Genomic DNA, 22,150 nt, shown 5'->3' on the forward strand with positions numbered 1-22,150 from the left:
CGTGCCGACTTCCGCCCTCGGCTAACATGGCGGCGGTCCGCCCGCTGCGCCTCTTGCTTGTCGCGGTTCGCCGCCCGTGGCTCTGCTGTCCCCGCCGCGGGGCCGTGTGCCCGCCCGCAGGGCAGATCCGCGCCGCCTTCCTCCGCTTCTTCGAGGAGAAGCATGGCCATCGCCGCCTGCCCTCTGCCCCCGTGCGGCCCCGCAGCGACCCGAGCCTCCTCTTCGTCAATTCGGGCATGAACCAGGTGCGGGCCCGGCCCTTCCTCCCCCCGCTGCCCGGATTCCCTCCTTGCATTTGCTTCGGGAACTCAAGCCCGGGTAGCGGCCAGCAATAGTACGTGTCTCTGTCTCACGCTTTCTAGTTCAAGCCCATTTTCCTGGGCACGGTGCATCCCCGCAGCGAGCTGGCGCAGCAGCGGCGGGTAGTGAACAGCCAGAAGTGCGTGCGTGCTGGGGGGAAGCACAATGACCTGGAGGACGTGGGCCGCGACACCTACCACCACACCTTCTTCGAGATGCTGGGGAACTGGTCCTTTGGGGATTACTTCAAGGTGAGGTGGCAAGAGCAAGTCCTCACCCGCGGAGCATGCAGGCCCTCTTTTTTTAGAGCATCGTGGCTGTGCTGTGATACCAACACTGCACTCTCATGGGTACTGCAGCTCCAAATTCTGTGGCATGAAGCTGAGGGGTCAGCTACTGTGCTGAATTACTGCAGGTGCTTACGGAGAGCTGGAACATGCTCCTTTGGTGTCTGTCATTCTGAAGAACCATCTCATCTCACTCCTTTATGTATTCCTGTACTTCCTTTGTGTTCCTATCTCCTCAGGAGGAGGCGTGTAGCATGGCCTGGGAGCTCCTGACAGAGGTCTACAAGATCCCAAAGGATCGTCTCTATGTCACATATTTTGGCGGAGACTCTTCACTGGGGCTGAGTGCAGATGAGGAGTGCAGGGATGTATGGCTCAGCTTGGGGTAAGCATGCTAGGGAAGGGGCTCTAAGCAGCAAATACTGACATCCCATTCTCCATAGTCTCTCATTTGCTCTTTAATAGATGGAAATCAGATGTGGGAGACAAAAATTGCGTTTTAAACTCACTTAGTTTCTTCATTGTTTGGGTTACTTCAAGTTGGACTCTTCATCTTCTGGATCATTTTACCTTTAAGCTGCTGCTCAGGTGCAGTTGGTCTGTACTTGTATGCCTCAGGCTTTCTAGCCTGGATGTAGTGTGCAAAGGATGACTGCGATCCTTTACTTCCTCTCCAGAGGGAGTTGTGCAGTCTGCATTCTGCTAGCAATTGCTGCTTTAACGAGAAGATAAAGCCACTGCAATTTGGGAGCTTGTTATAGGCTATATCTGAACTGGGCCCAAGGCAGACAGCTGTGTGCTGTTTGTAATGGTCAGTATTTTTCCTCATTCTTTCCAAGGAGAAAAGTGTCTCCACTAACCCAGTGACACATCTATCTGCATCAGTAGGAGCCAGGCTTGTTTTGCTGCCTGTTCTGAGCAGTGGTGAGGGTCCTGTCTCGTTTGGTCTAGCTTTTTGCTGCTAAGGAGGCTAATTCTGTGTGAACAGAAGTGAACAAGTCCCAGTGCATTTGGATACTGAGTTTGCAGTAGTCAGGAAGTATCTATCCTTTTAACTGTCCCTGTGATATAGTCGTATTTGAGCTTTGTGTGCACGTACCAACATTGCCACCTCTGTTGTTTGCCTTTCCAGAGTGCCTGCCAGCCATGTGCTTCCTTTCCCAATGAAGGACAACTTCTGGGAGATGGGTGACACAGGTCCCTGCGGTCCTTGCACAGAGATCCACTATGACTATGTGGGTGGTGGCAGAAATGCTTCAGCACTGGTGAACCAGGGCAGCCCTGATGTAGTGGAGATCTGGAACCTGGTCTTCATGCAGTATAGCAGGTACCAGGCATCTCCTCTGATCTCCAGAGCCTTTCGCTATTACATGCCATCTGAATCGTACATGTGTACCTTTGGACACCTCACTGCTGTCCAGGAGGTGGCAGTAGAGGAGCAAGGGGGAAGCAGGGAAGATGTGTCCATTGGGACTCAAGGTCCCCCTTTGTTTTGTTTATCCAGTCCTCCTTCAACTCATTCTGTCTCCCCTCCCTCACTGCTGCATCCCAGAGGTCTCTTCAGGTCTGCAGCAGCGTAGAGAAACACTGGGTGAGAAGGCAGCTTTGGACCACTGTTTAGGGAAACCCTTTTTCCTTATGTTGCAGTACATCCTGATGATCTGATGACAGAGCCTGTCAGTGCCAAGGCAGGCTGCTGTTAGTCTTGTCCTTGAACGATCATCTGTTGGATTACCTACTCTCTCCATCCCCTGTCACTCTCCCATTCTCTGCAACTCAAGTACATCATCTTTTCTTTGCCTGGAAATGACCAATGCTTTTCTTCTGCCTTTTATTTTTCCTAACTTGCTGACAGAGAAATGGAGGGGAATTTGCTTCCCTTGCCTCAGCACCATGTGGATACAGGAATGGGCTTAGAAAGGCTGGTGTCCGTTCTGCAGAACAAACGCTCCAACTACGACACAGATCTCTTCACTCCCATCTTGGATGCCATTCACAAGGTGATCCTGTTCAGAGTCGCAGCTAAGTGAAAGCTCTTCTGGAGCAGGTTGTCTGCCTGGTGCCATACTTCAGCCTTGCCTTCTTTATACATGCTGTTGTGCAGTATTTTTTGAGGCAGGAGGTATGTCTGGTGAGGCCCCACATAGCACCAAGGAAAGCTTGGGGAATTCCTCACTGGAAGTCCACTAATATAGCAGCACTGATGATCCATTTTTAATTCAAAATGTCTTAGATTCCCTAGGGCCAGGACATTGGCTGACCTGTCTTAGGTACAGAGCTTTTGGTCTGTAATGTTCTGGAAGGATTTAATGAATTTATCTCAGATTCACTGAGTAGCTGAGAAGCATGATGTCGAGCATAGCTGCTGCGTTGCATTGGAACTTTCCCTTCTGCTGCCATTCCCTGCTGCTGATCTGTCCTCTCCTCACTTTCTCTTTTAGGGCTGTGGGGGGCCCAGATACCAAGGTCTGGTTGGTAATGCTGATGTTGCGCGTGTGGATATGGCCTACCGTGTTGTGGCAGATCATGTACGGACCTTGTGTGTGTGCATCACTGACGGCATCTACCCAGGCCTCTCTGGAGCAGAGTAAGGATAAATGGAAACAGCACAGTGAAAGGAATTAGGTCCAGAAGGGAATATGAGCTAGAGGATTGGTGCTAATATAGACTGAAGATGCAGAGTATGTGACAGGAAGGTGAGAGCCTGGAAGAGGTTCAGATCTGCATCTCATCCTTGGATTAGGTGTAGAGTACATGGAGCAGCCAACTTTTGGCAATTAGATCAGGCCAAAGAGGGGTTGCTTTTAGAGTGCGCTGGGTTGTGGGCAGGGATGCTCACAAACTGCTTGGGGAATTCTGCCCTGCTTTCAGGCTGGTGCTGCGTCGGATTCTGCGCAGGGCTGTTCGCTTTTCTTCTGAAGTCCTTCACGCTCCACGTGGGCTCTTGGCCTCCCTCGTGCCTACTGTAGTGGAAGTGCTGGTGAGTGAAAACTACTGCTTTAGGGAAGACAAGTATCACATATTCTCTTCAGCTCTGTGTCCCTATCCTGTATGCTGTCAGGGGCCAGTCTTGGACAGAAAGGTGTTCCAGGAGGGTACATCTGGTGCTGTGCATTACAGCAGTAAACATCTCTTGTCTGTGGATCATTTGTGATGAGGGACTGTGCTATTGTTACTAATGATACAGTCAGCCCGAGTAAGCATAAATATATGCAAGTACAGGCTTGTTTCCTGAGGGCAATAGCTTCCAAGCTGTCATATCTGGTTAAAGCTTTCTGAAGTTGGTCCCCATGATTACTAACAACAACCTGAATGACAGTGCTTTCTTCCCAATGTGAACTGATGTGTTTCCCACAGAAGTACTGTGCAAGGCTTAGCTGAGTAGGGTCATGAGGAGATGGCCAGGAGACAGCAGCTATAAGTATGAGCGTGACTTTCTCACTGTGATACTGTCCCTGAGGCGCTAGGGCTCCCTTCAGACTCACCTTCATGAGAGACCTCTGTAATGCTTGTGACATTCTTTGAGATTTCCCCAAGGAAGCTGCTGAGGATGGTGTTATCTCTAACTGCTACTCACTCTTCAGGGAGATGCCTATCCAGAGCTGAGGAAAAATGCAGACCAGGTAAGCAAGGCCCCTGGAAAGAAGCTTCCCCCTTATGGACTTTGTGAGGCACTGATTTTAGAGGCAGAAGCCAGCTCTTAGTGACCAAGAGCCTCCTCCCTCAGCTAGAGTTGCGCTTAAGGATAGCTTGATCTTGGTCACTACAGCACAGGTCTTAGCTGGAGGATTTTGCATAGCCTACTCCATAGCTTGGTTCTCATGTATAGATTGGGATATGTTGGGAGCTTGTCTGCATCATGGGCACTATCTGTTCATGAGAAGTATCTTTGGCAGACTTTGTTGTGGGAGCTCTATTAGATCATTAGCAGGGACTCCTTGTTCTGATAAAAGGCAGCTGTTGCTCTGAAAAAGCTAGGGCAGCTATTTTGTTGAATGCAAGTACAGTCTGTTCTAGCCTGGGTACCCTTTGTCTAAAGTGGCTTAGGGATTTAAGGCTAGTCCCTGCTTGCTTCTGCTGACAGCAGCTGTGAAAGGCAATTTCTGTCTCTGTTTCAGCCATGCAATTTTAATTGGGTCACAGATAACAAATGTATAACAAGGAGCATTTGTCAGCATCCAGCTCTTCCCAGGTGCATGATCAGTATTTTCTTATCAGAGATAATAGAAGGAGCAATGACTTCGGTACTATTTAATAGTGTATTGGAGCCACATAATGATGGATTCTGGTTCAAGCAGAAAGAGCATTTGTTAGACATCTGCTTGATTGCTTTGAGCTGACTCTAGGAGTGAGCCCAGAGGTGGCCGGGCTGAGCTGAGCTGAGCTGGTGAGCTACCTGAGGTGTTACGGCTAACCCTTCTGTTCTTTGGGCAGGTTATGGATATCATCAATGAGAATGAAGTTGCTTTTCTATCCTCCCTTGAGCGTGGGAGGCGCATCATTGAGCGGACAGTGCAGCAGATGAAGCCTTCCACAGATTTCCCAGGTGAGCCTCCTCCCTCAGCTAGAGTTGTGCTTAAGGATTGCAGTCAAAACTGTAGCTACCTCTTCCATGCGTTTTTGGATGATGTTCCAGCTCTGGGCACTCCAGTGTCAAATTTAAAAGCAGATATTGCTCCTTTCTCCAAACTGCAGTTGTTTCCTATTACATCATTCTCACAACAAACTAGGAACTGGGAAAGTTAGAAACTCCTGTTGCTGCTTTATTTATTGATTAATTGGGTTCTTACTAGACGCAGCCAAAAGTAGGCACTCAGGGGCCCAGTCAGAGCAGCTGCCTGCTTTGATGTGCTGCACTAAATTTTGGCAGAGATGTGGTTATATGGCTCCACTTGTACTCAGTTCTGTACTAAAATCTGTGTGGCTTCTCTGCCGTTCCTCGTTATCAGTGCAGTTGCACACAGCATATGTGAACCCAGTTACCAAGGCACATATCAGATTGGTCCTACTCAAGCAACTTTAGAGACAACTTTATTTCCCATGCTCACATGTAGTTCACGTCTTTTCATTTTTTCTCCTACAGCTGAAGTAGCGTGGTCTCTCTATGGGAATTTGGGGTTCCCCCTGGATCTGATTGACTTGATGCTTGAAGAAAAGGGTATCCGTTTGGATTCAGCTGCTTTTAATGAACTTGTTCTAGAGGATGCTGAGGTAAGAGAGACTCTCTTCATGAGTATAATTCAGAGCCTGTCCTCTCATGTGAGCACTGTGGCAGAATTCCTGTCACTGCTGAGGCTTCTCAGATGTACCACAGGGCCATGTGCCTTTTCCCTGAAGGGGAAGTGAGCCTGAAGCAGCAGCTGGGTCACCCTGCCCTTACCTCTGGTTGTAGAACTGAGAAGAGTTTGCTGGCGATTCTTTTCAGATCAGTATCAGTGTTGTATGGAGGAATGGAGGTTGTCACAGAATTACATATGTTAGGAACAACCCCTTTTAGTGATGCAGTCCAGTAGCCCCAAAAACAGATCCAGCTTGGACAGCCCACATGACAAGTGAATTGTGAAGAGTTTACATAATCTCCTCAAGTTCTGCAGTGCTGGAAGACTTGTACTGCCTGCCCTGTACAGTAATCAAATCAAGGTCTTGCTCCTCTGAGTTTTAATGGCCTGGAAGTTTCATAGCTACGCAGCAAGCTGTGCAGGTAGTGTCACCTTAACTGTTGCTATGGCTTGCCTCAGGGGTAGCACAGTGTGGTATTGAGTGTTTGTGTAGGGCTGGAAGGAACAGATTGGTTTGGCAGTTGCCTGCATCAGCACAGATCTGAGGTAGCCTTTCCCAGGAAGATGGCAGAAGCCTTAAAGCTCCAGTTACTGGTTTGGGTTTGGCCAGGTACCTCACATCTAACTTTGCCTTTGCTCTGCTGCAGCGGAAGGCTCGTGGCCCGCAGGAAGGACAACAGCTGGAGGGCACAGTTGTGCACCTCGATGTGCACTCTCTGGCCCAGCTGCAGAGAGACATACCTGCTACCGATGACTCTCCAAAGTACTCCTACAAGCTTGGGCAGCGTGGGCAGTACGGTAAGTGTGAAAATCCCACGTGTTGGGCAAACCTTGTCTAAGGGAGCTGGAATCCCTCATGACCCTGCTTTTACTACCTAGTACATGCAGGAGGATGTATAACTCTTAGTTCAAACCTGTCCACCTTTCTGCTGCATCTTTTCTTGGGCTTTGTAACCTCTGTCAAAGTAGCTGTTGTTGGTATTGCTGGGCTGCTAACAAGGCTGTGAGAAATGAGCTGGTCTTAGCATGCGATACTGAGGCAGTGACTTGATTTCTGCTAGAGGTGAGTCTGTTCCCAGCTATCAGGCTTATGAGTGTGAGTGCTATGAAGATTATGCAAGGTGTTTTGTAGGTTCTTAAAGCTGTGCTCTTGCTATTTCATTGGCAGACCACTAGATGCCAGCACAGGCTTTTTATCTTTTGAGATAACTGGGGCTGCTGATGCTCTAGGGAAAGCATAAGGCTAAACCACAGAGTGAGAGGTGGTGTGGCTGTCTCAAGCAATTAGAGGTAGCTGTGTACAGCCTGTTATCCAGTGTTCTGATGGCAATCCACATCAAGCAAAAAGAGAATTATACAGCAAGTGTATAGTTCAAACTAGACAAACTACAGCAAGAGCACAGTAGAGGAAAAATGAAGACATTGGCTGAATTTTCCAAGCTAGCACTGTCTTGCTTCATCAGTCACTGAGTCATGGAATAATTGGGGCTGGAGGGAATCTCTGAATGTCCAGTCTCTTAACCTAAGGAGGTTCAGCTTCACAGTCAGAACAGGCTGCTCAGGGTTTTCTCTGGTTATACTTTCAGTATTTTTAAGGATGAAGGTCCCTCTGCTTCTGTTGTCAATGTTCCATTTTTTATCACTCTTAGTGTGAAAGGTTTTTTCTTTACATACAGTCAGAATTTCTTGTACTCCAGGTGCTGTGTCACAAATGCCAACATACAGAGGTGAATAATCATTTTTCTTGACCTGCTAACTGTGTGTTTGTACAGTCCAGAAGATAGCAGCCTTCTTTCCTACAAGGGCACCCTGCTGACTTGTATTCAGCTTGCTCTTGAGAATCCCAAGGTTACTCTGAGTCCATTTCTTTAGCCTGCCAAGATCTCTCTGAAAAGCAGCCTTGCTCTTCAGCCTATCAGCCAATGTGACCAATTGTTGACAGAAAAGCAGAATAAGCGTGCATCCTATCCTGATGCAGACAGTCATTAATAAAGTTGTTAAAAGGTGTTGGCCATAATATCAGCCCGCAAGTAGCTCTGCTAATATCAGTTGAACTTTGAAACACTGAGCAATTTTCACTGGGGCCCAACTGTGCAGCCTGTTATACACTTGCCTTATGGTCCACCTGCCCAGTCCACGTTGTCTGAGTTTGACTTCAAGGATGCTGAGAGAGTAACTTGCTTCATCAAGGAAGGTGTCCTCCCTTGTCCACCAAGCGAGTCATCTCCTTGTAGAAGGCAGTCAGGTTGGCCAAGCACGCAGTATAATATGATGCAGATGTGTCCAGCGTGTCTTTCTCTTTTGGGCTCATGTGAATCTAGATTGGGTGTCCCTGCTTGATTACTCAGCAAGTCTGTCACTGGAAAAGTTAGTGATGACTTGATTCCAAATAGCAGATCCTTTGTCCTTTTGGCCAATAGTTGTTCCTTTCCTGTCAAATCAAAGTAAAGTGCCACCTTTCATTTTGGACTGGATGTTGGCAGGGGTGGCACAGGGAAGTGGTGCCTCCTTTCATGTTGTGATCTGACAGGATGTTCACACTGATAGCTGCCATCTTCTTCCCCTTGGCAGAGTTCAGCCCATGCCAGGCCACCATCTTGATGCTGTACAGAGATCAGTGTCTACAGAAGGAGGTCGGGGCAGGGCAGCGCTGTGGCGTCATCTTGGACAGGACTAACTTTTATGCAAAGCAGGGTGGGCAAGCCTCTGACCAAGGTTACCTGATACGCCTAGGACAGCAGGTGAGACCCTTTGATGGTGGTACCCAAGGTTTCCTGGATACTGAGGCCAGACAGAGTTCTCCAAGTGGTGGGCCATTTTGCAGTGTTAATATGCAAGCTGCTGACTCTTGACAGTTTCCTTGTCCCTGCCTTGGGGTTGGTGGGGTAGGGGAGGAACGGCAGTGATCTCGTAGAGGTGGATCTGCTGTTCTGTTTTTCTCGCTCTCAGCTCTTCACGTTTCTTCTTGCTTTGGAAGTCTTGGAAGTATTCCTAGGTTTCTCTTCAATATGTTGCACTCTTAACAGCTAGAGCAGCAATGCAAAGAGAATGCAATTAATAATCAGAGTCCACGAGAAGAGTAACTGGTCTCGGGCCAGTCCTAGACAACGGCACTTGGGCAGCGCCCAACCCAAGACATGATAGAAAAACTCTTATTCCTCTCAAAAGGATCAGGGAGGATTTCTTCTTCTGAAGTAAGTTTTTCTACCCTGCCAAGAGGAAGGGCTCTGGCCCTAGTTACATGGGATGCAGTATTTCTTCCCTCCTGCACACCAGCTCTTAAGAATCGCCTTTGGGCACTGATGCTGCCTTTTCAGCCTTACAGAATGTGATAAGTACATCTTCCTAAGCTGAAGGGGGGATCACGTTCCTCTTGCCAGCCTGATGAGGCAGGAGCAACACTGTGGATGTCTGGAACATGTGCCTTGGCAGCTGCTGTCCATTTTCTCTTAGGCAAACATCCCTGTCAGGAAGATTCATTAGTACAGTTGCTGTGGCTGCCCCTCCACTGCAGATTGACAGCCTGAACATGTGCAGTGATTGGCTGGATGCAGGGAAGGGATTAGGCACTTTGGTTATGTTGGCTTGTCCCTGCTTTTCCCATCCCATTCCTGTCTCTTTGGAGCTAATGAGAGTTATGTTTCCCAATGGGATCAAGCAAGCATCTAGCACAGGGAGTTGGATGTTCTCTGTGTCCTAACTCATTTTTCTGTTTCTCTTTGCTCAGGACATACTCTTCCCTGTAGAGTCAGTTCATCTCTGTGGTGGTTACGTGATCCATGAAGTCACTGCTGTAGAAACCCTGCGTGCTGGGGACCAAGTGCAGCTCTTTGTGGATGAGGTAATCTTAACCCTTTCCCAGCCTTGCTTTGAGAATGTTGTGGTATCCTGAGTGAGCTATCCTTTCAGAGCCTCGTCTCTTTTACTCCTGACTGTTCTTTATTACAGTGTGCAGCAGAAGGGTTAAACTTGCAAATGACATTGTAGTCTGCTATGAGCTGCAGGTCTGTCTGGAAGTATCCAGTTTAGTTTTTGCAGTTTTGCAGAGGTGATCCCTTGGGAAAGAAAGTTAAATCTGCCCTGTAACATAAGTTCATCTGACAACTGTGCTGCTTGTTTTTTTTTCACCACCGTCTCCTCACATACAGCCTTTCCCTTATCTCTTTGTGCCATCATCTGCTCCCCCAAGCTGTGGCAAACCAGCACTCCATGCCAAATTGTCTGTGCTTTCAGGTCCAGCGGTTGGCCTGCATGACAAACCACACTGCTACCCACTTGCTGAACTTCGCGCTCCGCCACGTTCTAGGTGACAGCACAGAGCAACAGGGTTCCCATGTGACAGCAGAACAGCTGCGCTTCGACTTTAATATCAAGGTGACTCTTTCCCAGGGGTGTCAGTACCTCAGTACTGGGCTTCTCTTCAAGGATTTTTTCTCCTCTCGCTGTAGTTACTTGATGCTTGCTATTCCCTTTTACGAGCAGGGAAGATGAGACATGGGGAGGTGATGTGTCCAAGCTCCTTTTTTGTTCTCAGGAGGCTTCTCCTGAAGGCAGACTTACTTCCTCAGGGCCCTGTGACCGTGGAGCAGCTGCAGCAAGTGGAGAAGGTGGTCCAGGATGTGATCAAGCGAAATGAGGCTGTATATATGGCTGAGGTCCCACTTGCACTGGCAAGAAGAGTTCAGGGACTCCGTGCTCTAGATGAGGTATGACAGGAGGGCAGGACGCTGCTTTCTGAGCCTTCTCTTTTAGCAGGAATCATTTGGGTCAAAGAGATGTTGAAGCAGGTTTCTGGAGGGTAATTGATCCCTAAAACTCAGGGGGATAAATGGCATGGAGATGAGATCTCAGGACCATTGTTATAATATGTGGAGACTGGTGATGCACAGGCTTTCTACTCACTTCTTCAGACTAACAGCTGTTGGTGTTACCCAGTTGTTTTTCTCCTCATACTAGCTATTTATAGTGCCCCTGACTCTTAAATCATTCTAGAATGAGAATAAAGTAAGGCAGGAATCTGAAGCCATGTGGTTAGTCTGTAAGTGTCCCTGAAGGACTGTATGGTTAACTGCTGATCCCTGTCTCCTTTGTCAGGGGTATCCAGATCCAGTGAGGATAGTGTCCTTGGGAATTCCTGTGGAGACTGTGTTAACCAGCAATTCTCAGGCTGCAATGCAAACCTCTGTGGAGCTCTGCTGTGGGACGTAAGTGTCTTTCACTAATAATCCAAAAAAGTGTGTTTGTGGGCAGACTGTGTTGTTGTAATTTTCAAGTTGTTACCCACCCTGATCCCAGGACAAGGCCTATGTGAGGATTTCTGTGTCCCTGTGAGTATCGTCCATACAAGACCTCATATGGGAGCACTGGTGGCTGAGTTAGAGAGAAATATTCCCAAGTTACACACTCTGTTCCTGTGCAACTAGGTTTCCTTACCTGTAACAGGGATGGAGTAGGCTTGTTGTGGAGCTTTCGGAATGCCAGGGTGAGGAAAAAAAAATGAAACACAGCATTTTTCCTCATTTCATAGTCTGAAATCCACTTGAAAGCTGCAAGGCTGCTGCAGAGTATGAAACAGGATTTGTGTCCTGTCACACCTGGTTTGGTTTGGGGTTTGCAGGAGGTATCCAGACCCCTCAGAAGTCTCTGGGACAGTTGTAAAAACTACTGTCCAGTCTGATTTTTGTAATTATTTTAGCCATGATCTGGTACTAGAGTAGAAAGAGTTAGTTAATCGTTAGTATGATGCTGATATGGAAAAAAAAATGGAAACAAATTGGCATTTGAGTAGGTAAAGCTGGAAATGAGCAAGTTTCTCATCATGTGGGAGGAGCAGGACAAGAAACTGCATGGGAGTGGAAATGATCAATTCTAATTATGCTCTCTGAAATAATTGCTTGTGGTAACAGAGTCACTGAGACACTGTAGTTTTTGTATCCATTTTTGCATAGCTAAGGAAGAAAAGGAAGGTGATCAGTTCCCTATATCTGCACAGCATCAGTATGACTACAGACCAGTGGCCTGTGTGTGAGCTGATCTGACAAGGGAATGGAAGAGTTGGAGTTTAAAAAAAAAAAAAAAAAGGCTTTCTACAAGGTTCAGCAGCAGCTGAGTAGAAGGAAATAATCCCAATCCATCCTACTGCTAGAGGAAAGGAGAACTTAGCTATTAAATGTATTTGTCAGTAGCCTGCTGGGAAGGTGGCACAGAGGTTCTTCTGGAGTAGCATCAGTTCTCCTGTCTCTTGCCTGACCAGATGCCATCAGGAGTTTAGGAATTAAAAAAGCTTGAAGCTATTGGGACTGAGTAGAGGCTGCTGTACTGGAGTTGTGTCTAAAATGAAAGCAGTCTTCTGGATTTCTGTTTCCAGAGAGCAGCTTGTTTCTTCCTTGTTCTCTGTCAACTTTGCAGACACCTTCTACAGACAGGAGCTATGGAGGATCTGGCCATTGTCAGTGAACGTCAGCTTGTTAAAGGGATTAGTCGTGTCATTGCAGTGACAGGGAGACAAGCCAAACAGGTAAGAAAGGAGAAACTGAGATTTCAGCCCAGTCCAACTGTGTAAGTTCCTGCTTAGGCAATTAACTTCCCTCTGCTTGGGCTGGAGCATCACTGCTGTGTCTGATCTCACTTTCTCCTTTACCCCGGGGTGCAATTCTGCTGCTGTCCCTCACTGTTCACATCTGCTCCTCAGCTGCCCTAAACTTCTCTCTCCTTGACCTTCATTCCTTCCCTCAGACCCCTCTTTCCAAGATAGAAATTTAGTACAGAGTATCAGGAAACTTCTGGACTAAAAATTTCAATCACTGGGTAGGTATTTAAAGGTGTAATCCTTTGTGCTTTGATTTTGCCTCCTACCTATCGCAGTTGTACGTGTTTTATGACTGCAGGGCTCTGCCCTCATTCTTGCAGACTTTTTTCTTCTCTTTAGTCTCTTTCTTGACAAACTGTAGTTCTGATCTGATAGGGTCTGTATAAAAAGTAAGCAGCCTGTGAGATCCCTGTTATATCTGCAGAAGTGTCAGGGTCCCTACACCATGAACATATTTTCTCAAAGGCTGCAGTCAAAATGACCCACTGACAGCGAAACTGGAAAGACTAGATGTAAAGCCCACCCCTGCAAAATCTATTGCTTTTTGGCTGGCTGCCCACTGCACCACTCTGTTCCCACTGTGGTTTTTTTCTTAATACAGAGAAAGGAAAAGCTGCAGGGCAAGTCTGCATGCTTTGCTGGACGTGCTGACCTGAAGAGTCCATGAAAGGAGCTGTGTGTGTGTGTTCATTAGACAAGGGAGGCTGCAGGTGTGAGGGAGTAACCTGGAATGAGGGATGTGTATCCTAGCTAGGCCGAACAGCTCTGTCCTCAGCTTTTCCTATATGCTCTCTGGTCTCCCAGGACCATTGTGGGCACAAAGATCTGTCAGGGAGGAAATTTTCCAAACCATATGAGTTTTCACTAGTGAAAAAAAGCTTGTATTAGCCTTTGTTGATGAAAGCAATAAAAATGTCTTCATGTTCTTTGGTCTCTTCAGTCATTAGTTTCAAAAATGCATTTGTTAATGCACTTATAAGAGCTTTCCAGTTTTTTCCTCATTGAAATCCCGATGAGGACTTCTTGCTGAAGAAACATGGCTACACAACAGCTTGGTCCCACGGGTGTGACCACCTAGTATTGGCTGTAGATCTAGAGAGGAGCTCTCTATTCCAGAGTCTTCTGGGGACAGTCATTCTTAAAGCTTGACTGTAGTTGTCTTCCACCTGGATACTTAGCAGCACTTCAGTGCCACCTCTCTTATTTTCTCCATCCCTGATTGTTTGTTCTGTTGCTGCATCTGAAATGCTTTCTCTCCCTCTTTCCAGGCTCGAGAAGCAGGTCAGTGCTTGGCTACGGAAGTGGACTCTGTCTCAATACGGATGAAGCAGAGGAGGAGCACCTCTCTTCTTGAGATTCAGAACCTCTCCAAAGAAGTGGGACAGTTGACCAAAGTAAGGATTACATTGTGTACGGAAAGATCCCAGCGTTGGATGGCTCTCTTGAGGCAACATGACTTCCCCAGTAGATTCACATATCACCATGGTCAATAGAAAGAAGCTGCCACTTGCTGGTGCCTTTGTTCATAAAGATTTCAACTAGTGTCTTGGTAACTCTGCTCCCTGAGGGAATATCAGAGGAGGCAGCAGTGGGGAGAGTTAAGCAGTAAAAAAAAAAGGAGTTTCAGGCTTTTCCCCAGGTTTCAGATGCTCAGCTGAAAAACCTGTCACAGTGAGCAACTGGCTTGGGAGTGTGGGACTGGTGGGAGTGTAGGAAAGTGGAAGGAGAGCAGGCTCCAGTCTGAGCTTCCAGAGAACAGGTGCTTTATTTCTAGGTACAGTTTAGTATCTTTACAAAGCAGACTGTTTTGCAGGTGGTGGCTAGCACTGCAATGCCCCAGTGGCAACGAAAAGAGCTACAGAGTGTCCTCAGATCCCTGCAGCGAACCGCCAACACAGCCATCAAGAAACTGGAGGTGCAGCAGGTACTGTGACAGCAGCACACTCACTGTAGCTTGCTAATAGCACTGTGTGGTGTCCATCAGTGAACCTGTGTCTGGAGTCCCATCAAAAGGCAGGGGAAAGTGGGTGCAATCACACAGTGCAGTGTGAGCCCCGTGTTGGGTTGGTTTCACTGACACTGACCAGAGTTGTTTATAAAACGCAGCAATAAACTGCATTTCTGGCACGTGCAAAATCCCAATATCTGTTTACCATTGAGGATAGGACTTCTTGCATACACCAACAGGTAGATGGGTATTGCCTACTTGTTAATACATGGAGAAGATGATATTGCCCTGAAAATGTTCTTCACAAGGTCGTGCAGTAGAGTGGCAGAAGAGCCTTTCTCCCATTCACGTGGGTGTTGCTGTGGTTTTCCACTCTTTTTTGTTACTAATTTACATGATTACATTAAAAATCCTTATGAAATTCTTATTGGAGGTTTAATATTCTCAGTATGGTCTGTCCTGTAATTAAAGCAGCAGTATCTTGCCACAGGAACCCACCTCGATACATGTGGCAATGGATAGGCCAAGGAGAGAAGAGTCTGAGAACTGAATTTATCACTATCTATTTCCCTTTTGAAATCTCTGCTTGCTTTTGAGGCAGGAGGGTTGTGTGGAGATTTCAGTCTTCCAGTATTACTTTGGCCTCTGCTAACATAAATATCCACCCTGCCATACAGAACAGCACTTCTACTCCCTGTATACATGTGTTGCATGCTTATATACTCATCCATATCATCCTGTGCCCCTCAAGTGCTGTGTGTTTTCTCTTGCAGGCTGAAGAGAAGGCACAAAGGCTGCTAGCAAAACACTGCAACCAACCTGTCATTATTGATACTGTCCCAGCTGACTCCCTGTCTGTGAGTAAAGCACGTTGCTTGTTGGCCCAGCAGTAGCTTGGATGCTGGATGCAGTCACATCAGTGTCCCTTGCTGTAGCCTGACCCTGTCTTTTCCTTCCTCTCCTAGATCCTAATGAAGGTAGTGAACCAGCTTTGTGACAAGTCACCTGGCACATCAGTCCTGCTGCTGAGCCCTCAGGATTCTGGGGAGGTGCTTTGTGCCTGTCAGGTGTCCAAGGTAAGCAGAAGTGTGGCAGAGTCACAGGGAACCTGCCTGCAGAGAGGGACTGGGTGCACTGCTCAGGTCCTGGCTGATTTTTTTCCTGGCTTTCTACCCAGTGTCTCTGATTAGTTATGTTGAAGAATGACCAGAGATGACTGTACTGGGACTTAGTAATCTTTCAGTTTTTGCTTCCAGGATGTGTTTGCCCAGGGGCAGGACATCACACTAACACTTAAGCTCAGTCTCCTCTCAGTCTTGTCTCCCCCAGGTAGTGAGTGTCCAGACTGGATGAGGGGAGAAAGGTTCCTTCTTCCAGACTGCAGAGTGCTCCACAGTTCAAAGTGTGCATCTCTTCCCCAGAATTGCCTCCCCACGTTCTCTGCTGCTGACTGGGCCGTGGCTGTCTGTACACAGATGGAAGGCAAGGCAGGAGGTTCTCCTGTTGTCGCTAAGGGCAGTGGAAGTGCCAAGGGCATGCAAGGAGCCCTGACTACTGCACTGGAATTCTATCGGAGTAAACTCTGAAATAACTGTGATGCTTTGGTGTCAGGACAGCTTAAGCTATGTGGATACTTGATGTAGAGCACACATTAACCTGTGCTGATCTGAAAGGCTTAGCAGCCACCACAGTGAACATTGCTACAACCTCTGTGGTGGAGCACTTCACTTCTAGCCATCAGGAATGAGCAAGGAGTCAGTTCCTGGTACCACTGACAGTATGATGCTGCCTGTTCTCAGCATGGCCATATGGGGATTGAGCCTTGGAAGGCAGCAGCTGCTTCTGGAACAATGCAGTTCTTGCTTCAAGACCAGCACTGGGAAGCTCTGTGAGAGCATGAGATGACTATCTTATCCCAAAGTTATTAAAGGATGGAGAGTGTTTGATCCCTCTAATGTTTTGGTTGGGTGTTTATTTTTCATATCTGCACATATGTTTTTCTCTGCTCTATTTTGGCAGAATGGAGTTTGTTCTGTCCCTATAAACCTGAAAAGCAACATATGCTCTTGTCTAAGCAGTCCCATCCTGCAGAGACTCCCCACACCCTTCCCTGCTAAAAATGCTGCTGTAATTTAGAAATGGGAAGAATAGTTCTTGCCTGTGTGCACAACCTTTTGCCTAGCCTATGCAATGGTTAAAACTGTAGACAGTCCTTGGTATTAAAGCACAAAGGGAACAAAATCATCTCAACCTCCACCTCTTTCCTTTGAGTGCATGTTCTTACACTTGTTTCTTCTGCTCCCTTTTATATCCTTTCCTTTCACATTGCTTCTTCAGACTTAATTGTTAAAGTGATGGCTAGAGTTTCTGGCCAAAATACTTTTGTGTAAGAAACTGACCTAGATTGAGAGGTCACAAGGAAAGCAGAGCAAGGAAAGTGATTTTTGGCAGCTGTGGTAGACTGATGTAAGGAGCTTCTGGTATCTGAGAGCAGACTGTTAGGTGGCTGAAGAAGGCAAGGCTCTAACTGTGTTACACAGCTGGGACAGAACTGAGCTTCATGTGCTGCAAGACTCAGCAGTAACCCTCTGGTCAGTGGGATACAGCAGTGCTCTCATGCACGGCTGCTGCTCTCAGCTCAGGCCTGTAGAGCAGGCTCTGCAAGCTGATGTATTTGCCCATTGCTCAGCTGTCACATAAATAAGGCGAAGTAAAGAGGATATAGTGGGGGATGACTGTCTCCTGATTAGAGACGTCTGCCACTTTTCTTAGCAGTCTGCATCTGCTGTGAGCAGAGCCTCCTCTCCTCACTGAAAAGTTCACCTGAGGAAGAAAGGTGGTGGATTTAATGGTGTTAAGAGGACAAGGGCTTTTCTTTCTCATCTCAGTAACTGTCCAAATCTAAGATTTAGTGTCAGGTTAAGTGCCTGATATTGATATGAGGGCTTGGAGGCAGAAGGAATGGGGATCAGCCTTCAGAGGCTGGGGGTGCTCCATCCTATCCTGAGTTTCACCAGAGCACTGACAGCTCCTACACCTCCAGCAAGAGGATAGAACTTAGACCTCCTTCATTAAATGTTACTTCGTCCAGTGAGCTTAAGGTAGAACTTTTAGCAAAGGAGATTGTAAGCCAACGTTTGTGGGCGTCAGGATGGCTGGGACAGTTTGTGCCATCAGTTAAAAGTACTGCTCATGCCTGATGTTGAACAGCTGCTGTGTTTCATCCCAGCCACAGCAGTACCAGGTATGGGGAGGGGAAGGGATGCTCTGTCTTACTGAGAAAATGCTTTTCCCTTTAGCTTCTGCATTCACTTTAGTATATTAATAGCTGCTGCTAGAGATGTCTCCTCTTGGTACTGAGGAGTAGGTGTGTGAGGAGGAGGAGAGGCTGAGCTGCTTCTGCATCATACTCCAAAAGCAGAGCCTGAGCTTGCCAATAGCAGCCTTACTTATTTAACCTCCCTTCATGCTTTTTTATTTTTCTTACAACTTTAAAGCCACTAGACACCTTGTACATTTTTGCCCAGTCCCTTAACGTGTGGGGATCTGTGTGCTGACTTTCTATGTACAGAGATGTTATCTTGAGAAGGTGCAAGTCCCCACCAGCATTCTCCTGGCCAGCCAAGAGCTGCTGCAGCAGAGGCTTCCAAAGCAGTGGTGGGGTCCTCGGGGGCTTTTTGAAGGAATCCTGTCTCTACAACAGGAGCTGATGGGCTCTCAGCACTGGGGAAGGAGCCTGCTGAGATGGCTGGGCAGCAGTGACCTAGCTGCGTGACATCCTAGCTCTTTTATCCATCTCCTTGTGTGGAAGCACCAGGTTGGTAGAATGGGCTGCTGCAGTAAAAATGGTTTCTGAGACGTGGCTGCACTGGACCATCACTGACCCTGCGTTTCATGCTGTTTTCCTGCCTAAATCCCAGTGTGCTGAACTACATCCACTCCTCCTGTTTTTCTGCTGCAGGAGGACAACACACTCGTGTCCTATGCTATGGGCCTAGCTGCCACCTTTCTCTATTTCAGCAGTAGATAGAGCAGTGCTCAGCTGGGAGAGCTTGAGGGGATGAAACATGAGTTTTAAATATAGTTCTCTCACCACAATAGCAGCCTACGTTCCCTGACGAGGGATCTAAGGTGCAAACAGTTCCCTGCGCACATATTGCAACTCCAAACAGCACAGTCTGCAAGCACACATACGCAGGACAGTGGGAAGCAGAAAACTAATTAAGAAGTGATGAGTTTTTTGCTGTGAACAGGTGCTGTCAAGTTGGCAGCAGCTCTGTAAGCCCAGATGGATCCCCAAGGTCCCCGAAGGGCACATGCAAAGCATGTGACTGCCAGCCTCAATTCAGGCAGCTACCTGTCTTCCTGTAAAGGACCAACCAACCTAGGCCTTGCCTAGCTGGAAGAGCTGCACAGGTGGGATGAGAGCTGGAGCTCTGTGGGCTACATAACTCTCTAGCTCGGTAGCTATGGGTCCGTGTCCCACTCTCTGACAGTGCATCAGCCTCAGCACAGGGCTGCGGTTGGAGGGCAGGGAGCTCTAGATGAATTGGTGAGCATCTCCAAAGAGGGCTTGCTAGGGAGTACATCAGGAGTACCTGAAAGCCTGCAGGGAGAGATGGTGGGACAAGTTGCTCAAGGTTTGTTGAGGAGAGGAGCAGGCAGCAGAACAGTGAGCACAGGCCAGGCTTCTCCAGCTGCACGTGTGATCCCATAAGGGCCATCCCCAGCATGCGTCTCAGGGACATCCCCAAGACTCCTGGCATTGCTGCAGGTCTGCGTTTTGCACAGTTCATCGAGCCAACAGGAAGAGCCAAGTTGTATGTCACCCATAATTGTTCAGCAGCCTTGGGGCCTGCAGAAGCTGAGGACCACCATCACATGCAATAGCAAGATAGGTCACCCTTGTTACTGAGGCAGTTTATATCTCTCCCAAACAGCAGCTGAGGAGGAAGGAAAAAAATAGTAGAAATGTAGGGAGCAATGCCTGTGGGGACCCTTATGCCACTTGCCATGGGTCAGATAAGCCCCAAGCGCAAAGCAGCTCTCCAATCCCAGCCCTGGTGGCCAAGCCCCAGGGGCACAAATGGACACGAGCCGGGGCAGCACAAGGAGGTAATTTTCATGGGGGATCTCAGAGCTCACCTGTGCTGTCTGCCCTTCACAGCTAGCCAGCTCACTTTGTGAGGATGACCATGCTTTGCAGACAGCCCTGGAGATTCAATTACAGCCGATGTTTCTGTGACACTTGCTGAGAGCAGCAATTAACTGGGCTGCAGCCCAGGCTCCTCTGAAAAGCATCTGGAAAATCATGGCCAGCCCCAGGTGCTGGGCTGCTGCCTCCCACCACACATAATGTCTCCCCTAACGCTGCAGAGGGGTTGCAGGGAGACCTGTCCTGTTGTGTTGGGGCTGGCTGAGCACAGCTCTGCACTGCACCCTGTGCCCTTGTAGCTCTTGCAGTCCCTCCTGCAGGAGGGCTCTGGAGTAAGCTATGAAGTGCCATCACATACAGTCATTCAAGGTCTGCCACCAGGGCTGTCATCCTCCAGGCCCTGCTGCCATTTCAGCCCTGAGCCCTTCCTGTGCTTTCAGCTGGCCTTTCAGTGACACTCCTGAGGCTGCACGGATGTGGGGTTGCTATTGTAGTCCTCAAAACAGGTTCTGGTATCTCCATCTCCCTCCGGTCCTCACCCAGCCTCCCCTCACACACTGCCCCACTCCTTTGCACTAGAGGTTGCACAGGTTACAGCTCCAGGAACAGGAAGATAAATCAGAAGCTATGTAGACCTTCTTTTCACATGGTGAGGAATTATTTACACTCGGATTGGGATTTGCTGCTCTACTAATTTTGTTGTCTCCTCACTTGTCCCACATTGCAGCCAGCATTCCCTGCCCACTGCCCCCACTCACATGCTGCTTCCCCCAGCCCACTTTGGCCTGAGGAAGGTGAGTCCTCACCTCAAATATCACCAAGTTTTATGGAGAAAGAGGAAAGGAGATGCAAAACCGCCTGACCTTTAAAACAGCCACGTTCTCACATTTCCTCCCCCATCTCAAAGCAGCTCTTTGCTCTGCTGTACCCTTCTCTTCCCCGTCCCAGCATTTATTTATAAGCACTATCAATAATTAAGAAGCTGCCTGCCTTCCTCAGCTGCAGTGTTGACAGCGGCACCACTGATGCTTCCTGGCTCAGCCTGGCTGCTCTGCTCACTCAGGCTTTCAGTTCTCCCCCCTGCCCTGTTGGAAGCACAGCAGCAGCCTACCCAGAGATGGCTGCAGCCAGGCCAGCCCTGCCATGATGTGCACTCCATGGATGCAAAGAGAATCCAGACAGCTTTCCCTACAGAAAGGACAAGAGGGCATGAAGAGGAGGCTGGGGCATTGCCACCCATTACTGGAGGGAGGGCAGTGACAGCTGGCTGCTCCTCAGCCCCTGGCACCAGGCCATGCAGCCCCAGTGGGGACAAGGTGCATAGGGGGAGGGGAAAGAGGGCACTGAAGGACAACATCAGCTCAGCAGCCCTCAGCAGTGAGCTCCCAGGCTGTCCTACCCCATCAGCATCCTCCTGCCACAGCAACCGTGCTGATGACATTGTCCTCGCTGCACTGGACTGTGTTCTCCCCCAAGAGAAGGGGGCACTGCCCTCAGCTGGAGCAGCCCCTGGGTCTCTGAGCTGCTTTCCGGCAGCCACATGAGGGAAAGGTGCTGCACTGCTTGCCTTGAGCTTCCCAAGTGCTCCCCATGCAACACCACCTGGGCTGCAGGACTTGATCCACTCCATCTACTCTAGTTGCAAGTAGCTGCTGTTAATCAAAGTACAGTACAATAGGGAGAGGCTGGAATTAGGGCAGGAGAGGGAACAGTACACATCCACAAGCTGAAATGCATACCATGGACCTCCCAAGCAATGCAAGAGACCATGTAAAGCGAAGGAAGCATCTCCATGGGGTGCTGGAAAACAGCCTCCCATCGGCTCTCATTGCCAGCCAGAGAAGGGAAAAGCTTCACACCTGCTCCAAATGCTGCAAAGGCTGCAAGAAACACAGCCAGGAATAGAAGGCACTCAGCAGATCCTGCCCCTCCTCCACCTGGAAGTCCCACCAGCATTCCTCTGGCAGCTGCAGGGCTGTAGCACTAACCCATCCCACAGGGACAAATAGAGCTAGTAAAAGTTTTGGGTGACCATGGTGACCACCCTCACAGCCCAACCTGCTGCAGCTAGCCCTATTTCTGAGCATGTCTCCTATGTTCTATGAAGAGGCTTGTCTTCCCCATCCCCTCCATGGAGCTGAGTGGCAGCAACCCAGCAGCAAGGGGACCTGAGTATCAAGAAGATCCAGCAGAAGGTGTCAAAGTCCCTTGAGAGAAAGGATTGCTCAGAGGGTCAAATGGTGCTGAGCCAGCAGCAGCTGTGGCCACATCTTCCATTTTAGCCATTAATTATAACAGGCTGGGTTCTGAGAGAGCTGTAGAGGTCCTGTCTTCTCCAGCATTTCCCAGCCTGGAATTCTGCCACCGTCCCCCACCTCAATCCCACAGTTGGGGCTGATGGCTAGGGAAGCAGAGGAAAGCTTAACAGCCTGGGGTCTGCATCCACTGGTAGAGTTGTGCTGGTTCTTCATGGTTTTTCTCTAGCTTAAAGGATGGAGAGGAAGGGAGGGGGGGTCTGGCACAGCTCCTGCTGGAGCTAGTTTGCCATCTGGCATTTGGATGCGATGCAAGGGGCTGAGTGGGAGTGAGCAG

At 48.6% G+C, this 22,150-nt stretch overlaps 1 protein-coding gene across 1 annotated transcript; it reads left to right on the forward strand.

Annotated features, from left to right (window-relative positions):
• Positions 1-10: 10 nt before the first annotated feature.
• AARS2 (alanyl-tRNA synthetase 2, mitochondrial) lies at positions 11-16,574 on the forward strand. The gene is made up of 22 exons (XM_065755420.1): positions 11-245; positions 363-551; positions 827-972; positions 1,720-1,914; positions 2,443-2,587; positions 3,029-3,174; positions 3,459-3,567; positions 4,172-4,210; positions 5,022-5,133; positions 5,671-5,798; positions 6,514-6,664; positions 8,438-8,607; positions 9,594-9,707; positions 10,100-10,240; positions 10,435-10,572; positions 10,961-11,070; positions 12,275-12,383; positions 13,724-13,849; positions 14,269-14,379; positions 15,177-15,260; positions 15,369-15,479; positions 15,825-16,574. Exons 1-22 carry the CDS (start codon positions 27-29, stop codon positions 15,987-15,989), a joined length of 2,958 nt encoding a protein of 985 aa, XP_065611492.1. The 5' UTR covers positions 11-26; the 3' UTR covers positions 15,990-16,574.
• The last annotated feature ends 5,576 nt before the right edge of the window (positions 16,575-22,150 follow it).

This window comes from Cyrtonyx montezumae, unplaced genomic scaffold, assembly GCF_038088225.1.
Source record: "Cyrtonyx montezumae isolate F1298 unplaced genomic scaffold, pur_monq_1.0 scaffold_0, whole genome shotgun sequence".
Taxonomy (NCBI): domain Eukaryota; kingdom Metazoa; phylum Chordata; class Aves; order Galliformes; family Odontophoridae; genus Cyrtonyx; species Cyrtonyx montezumae.

Excerpts from the sequence above, each read along its gene's own strand:
- AARS2 (XM_065755420.1), top strand. The coding sequence starts at position 27 with ATGGCGGCGGTCCGCCCGCTGCGCCTCTTGCTTGTCGCGGTTCGCCGC. Across the intron at positions 5,799-6,513 it reads TTGTTCTAGAGGATGCTGAG|CGGAAGGCTCGTGGCCCGCA; the intron begins GTAAGAGAGACT and ends GCTCTGCTGCAG. Across the intron at positions 10,241-10,434 it reads GCTTCGACTTTAATATCAAG|GGCCCTGTGACCGTGGAGCA; the intron begins GTGACTCTTTCC and ends TTACTTCCTCAG.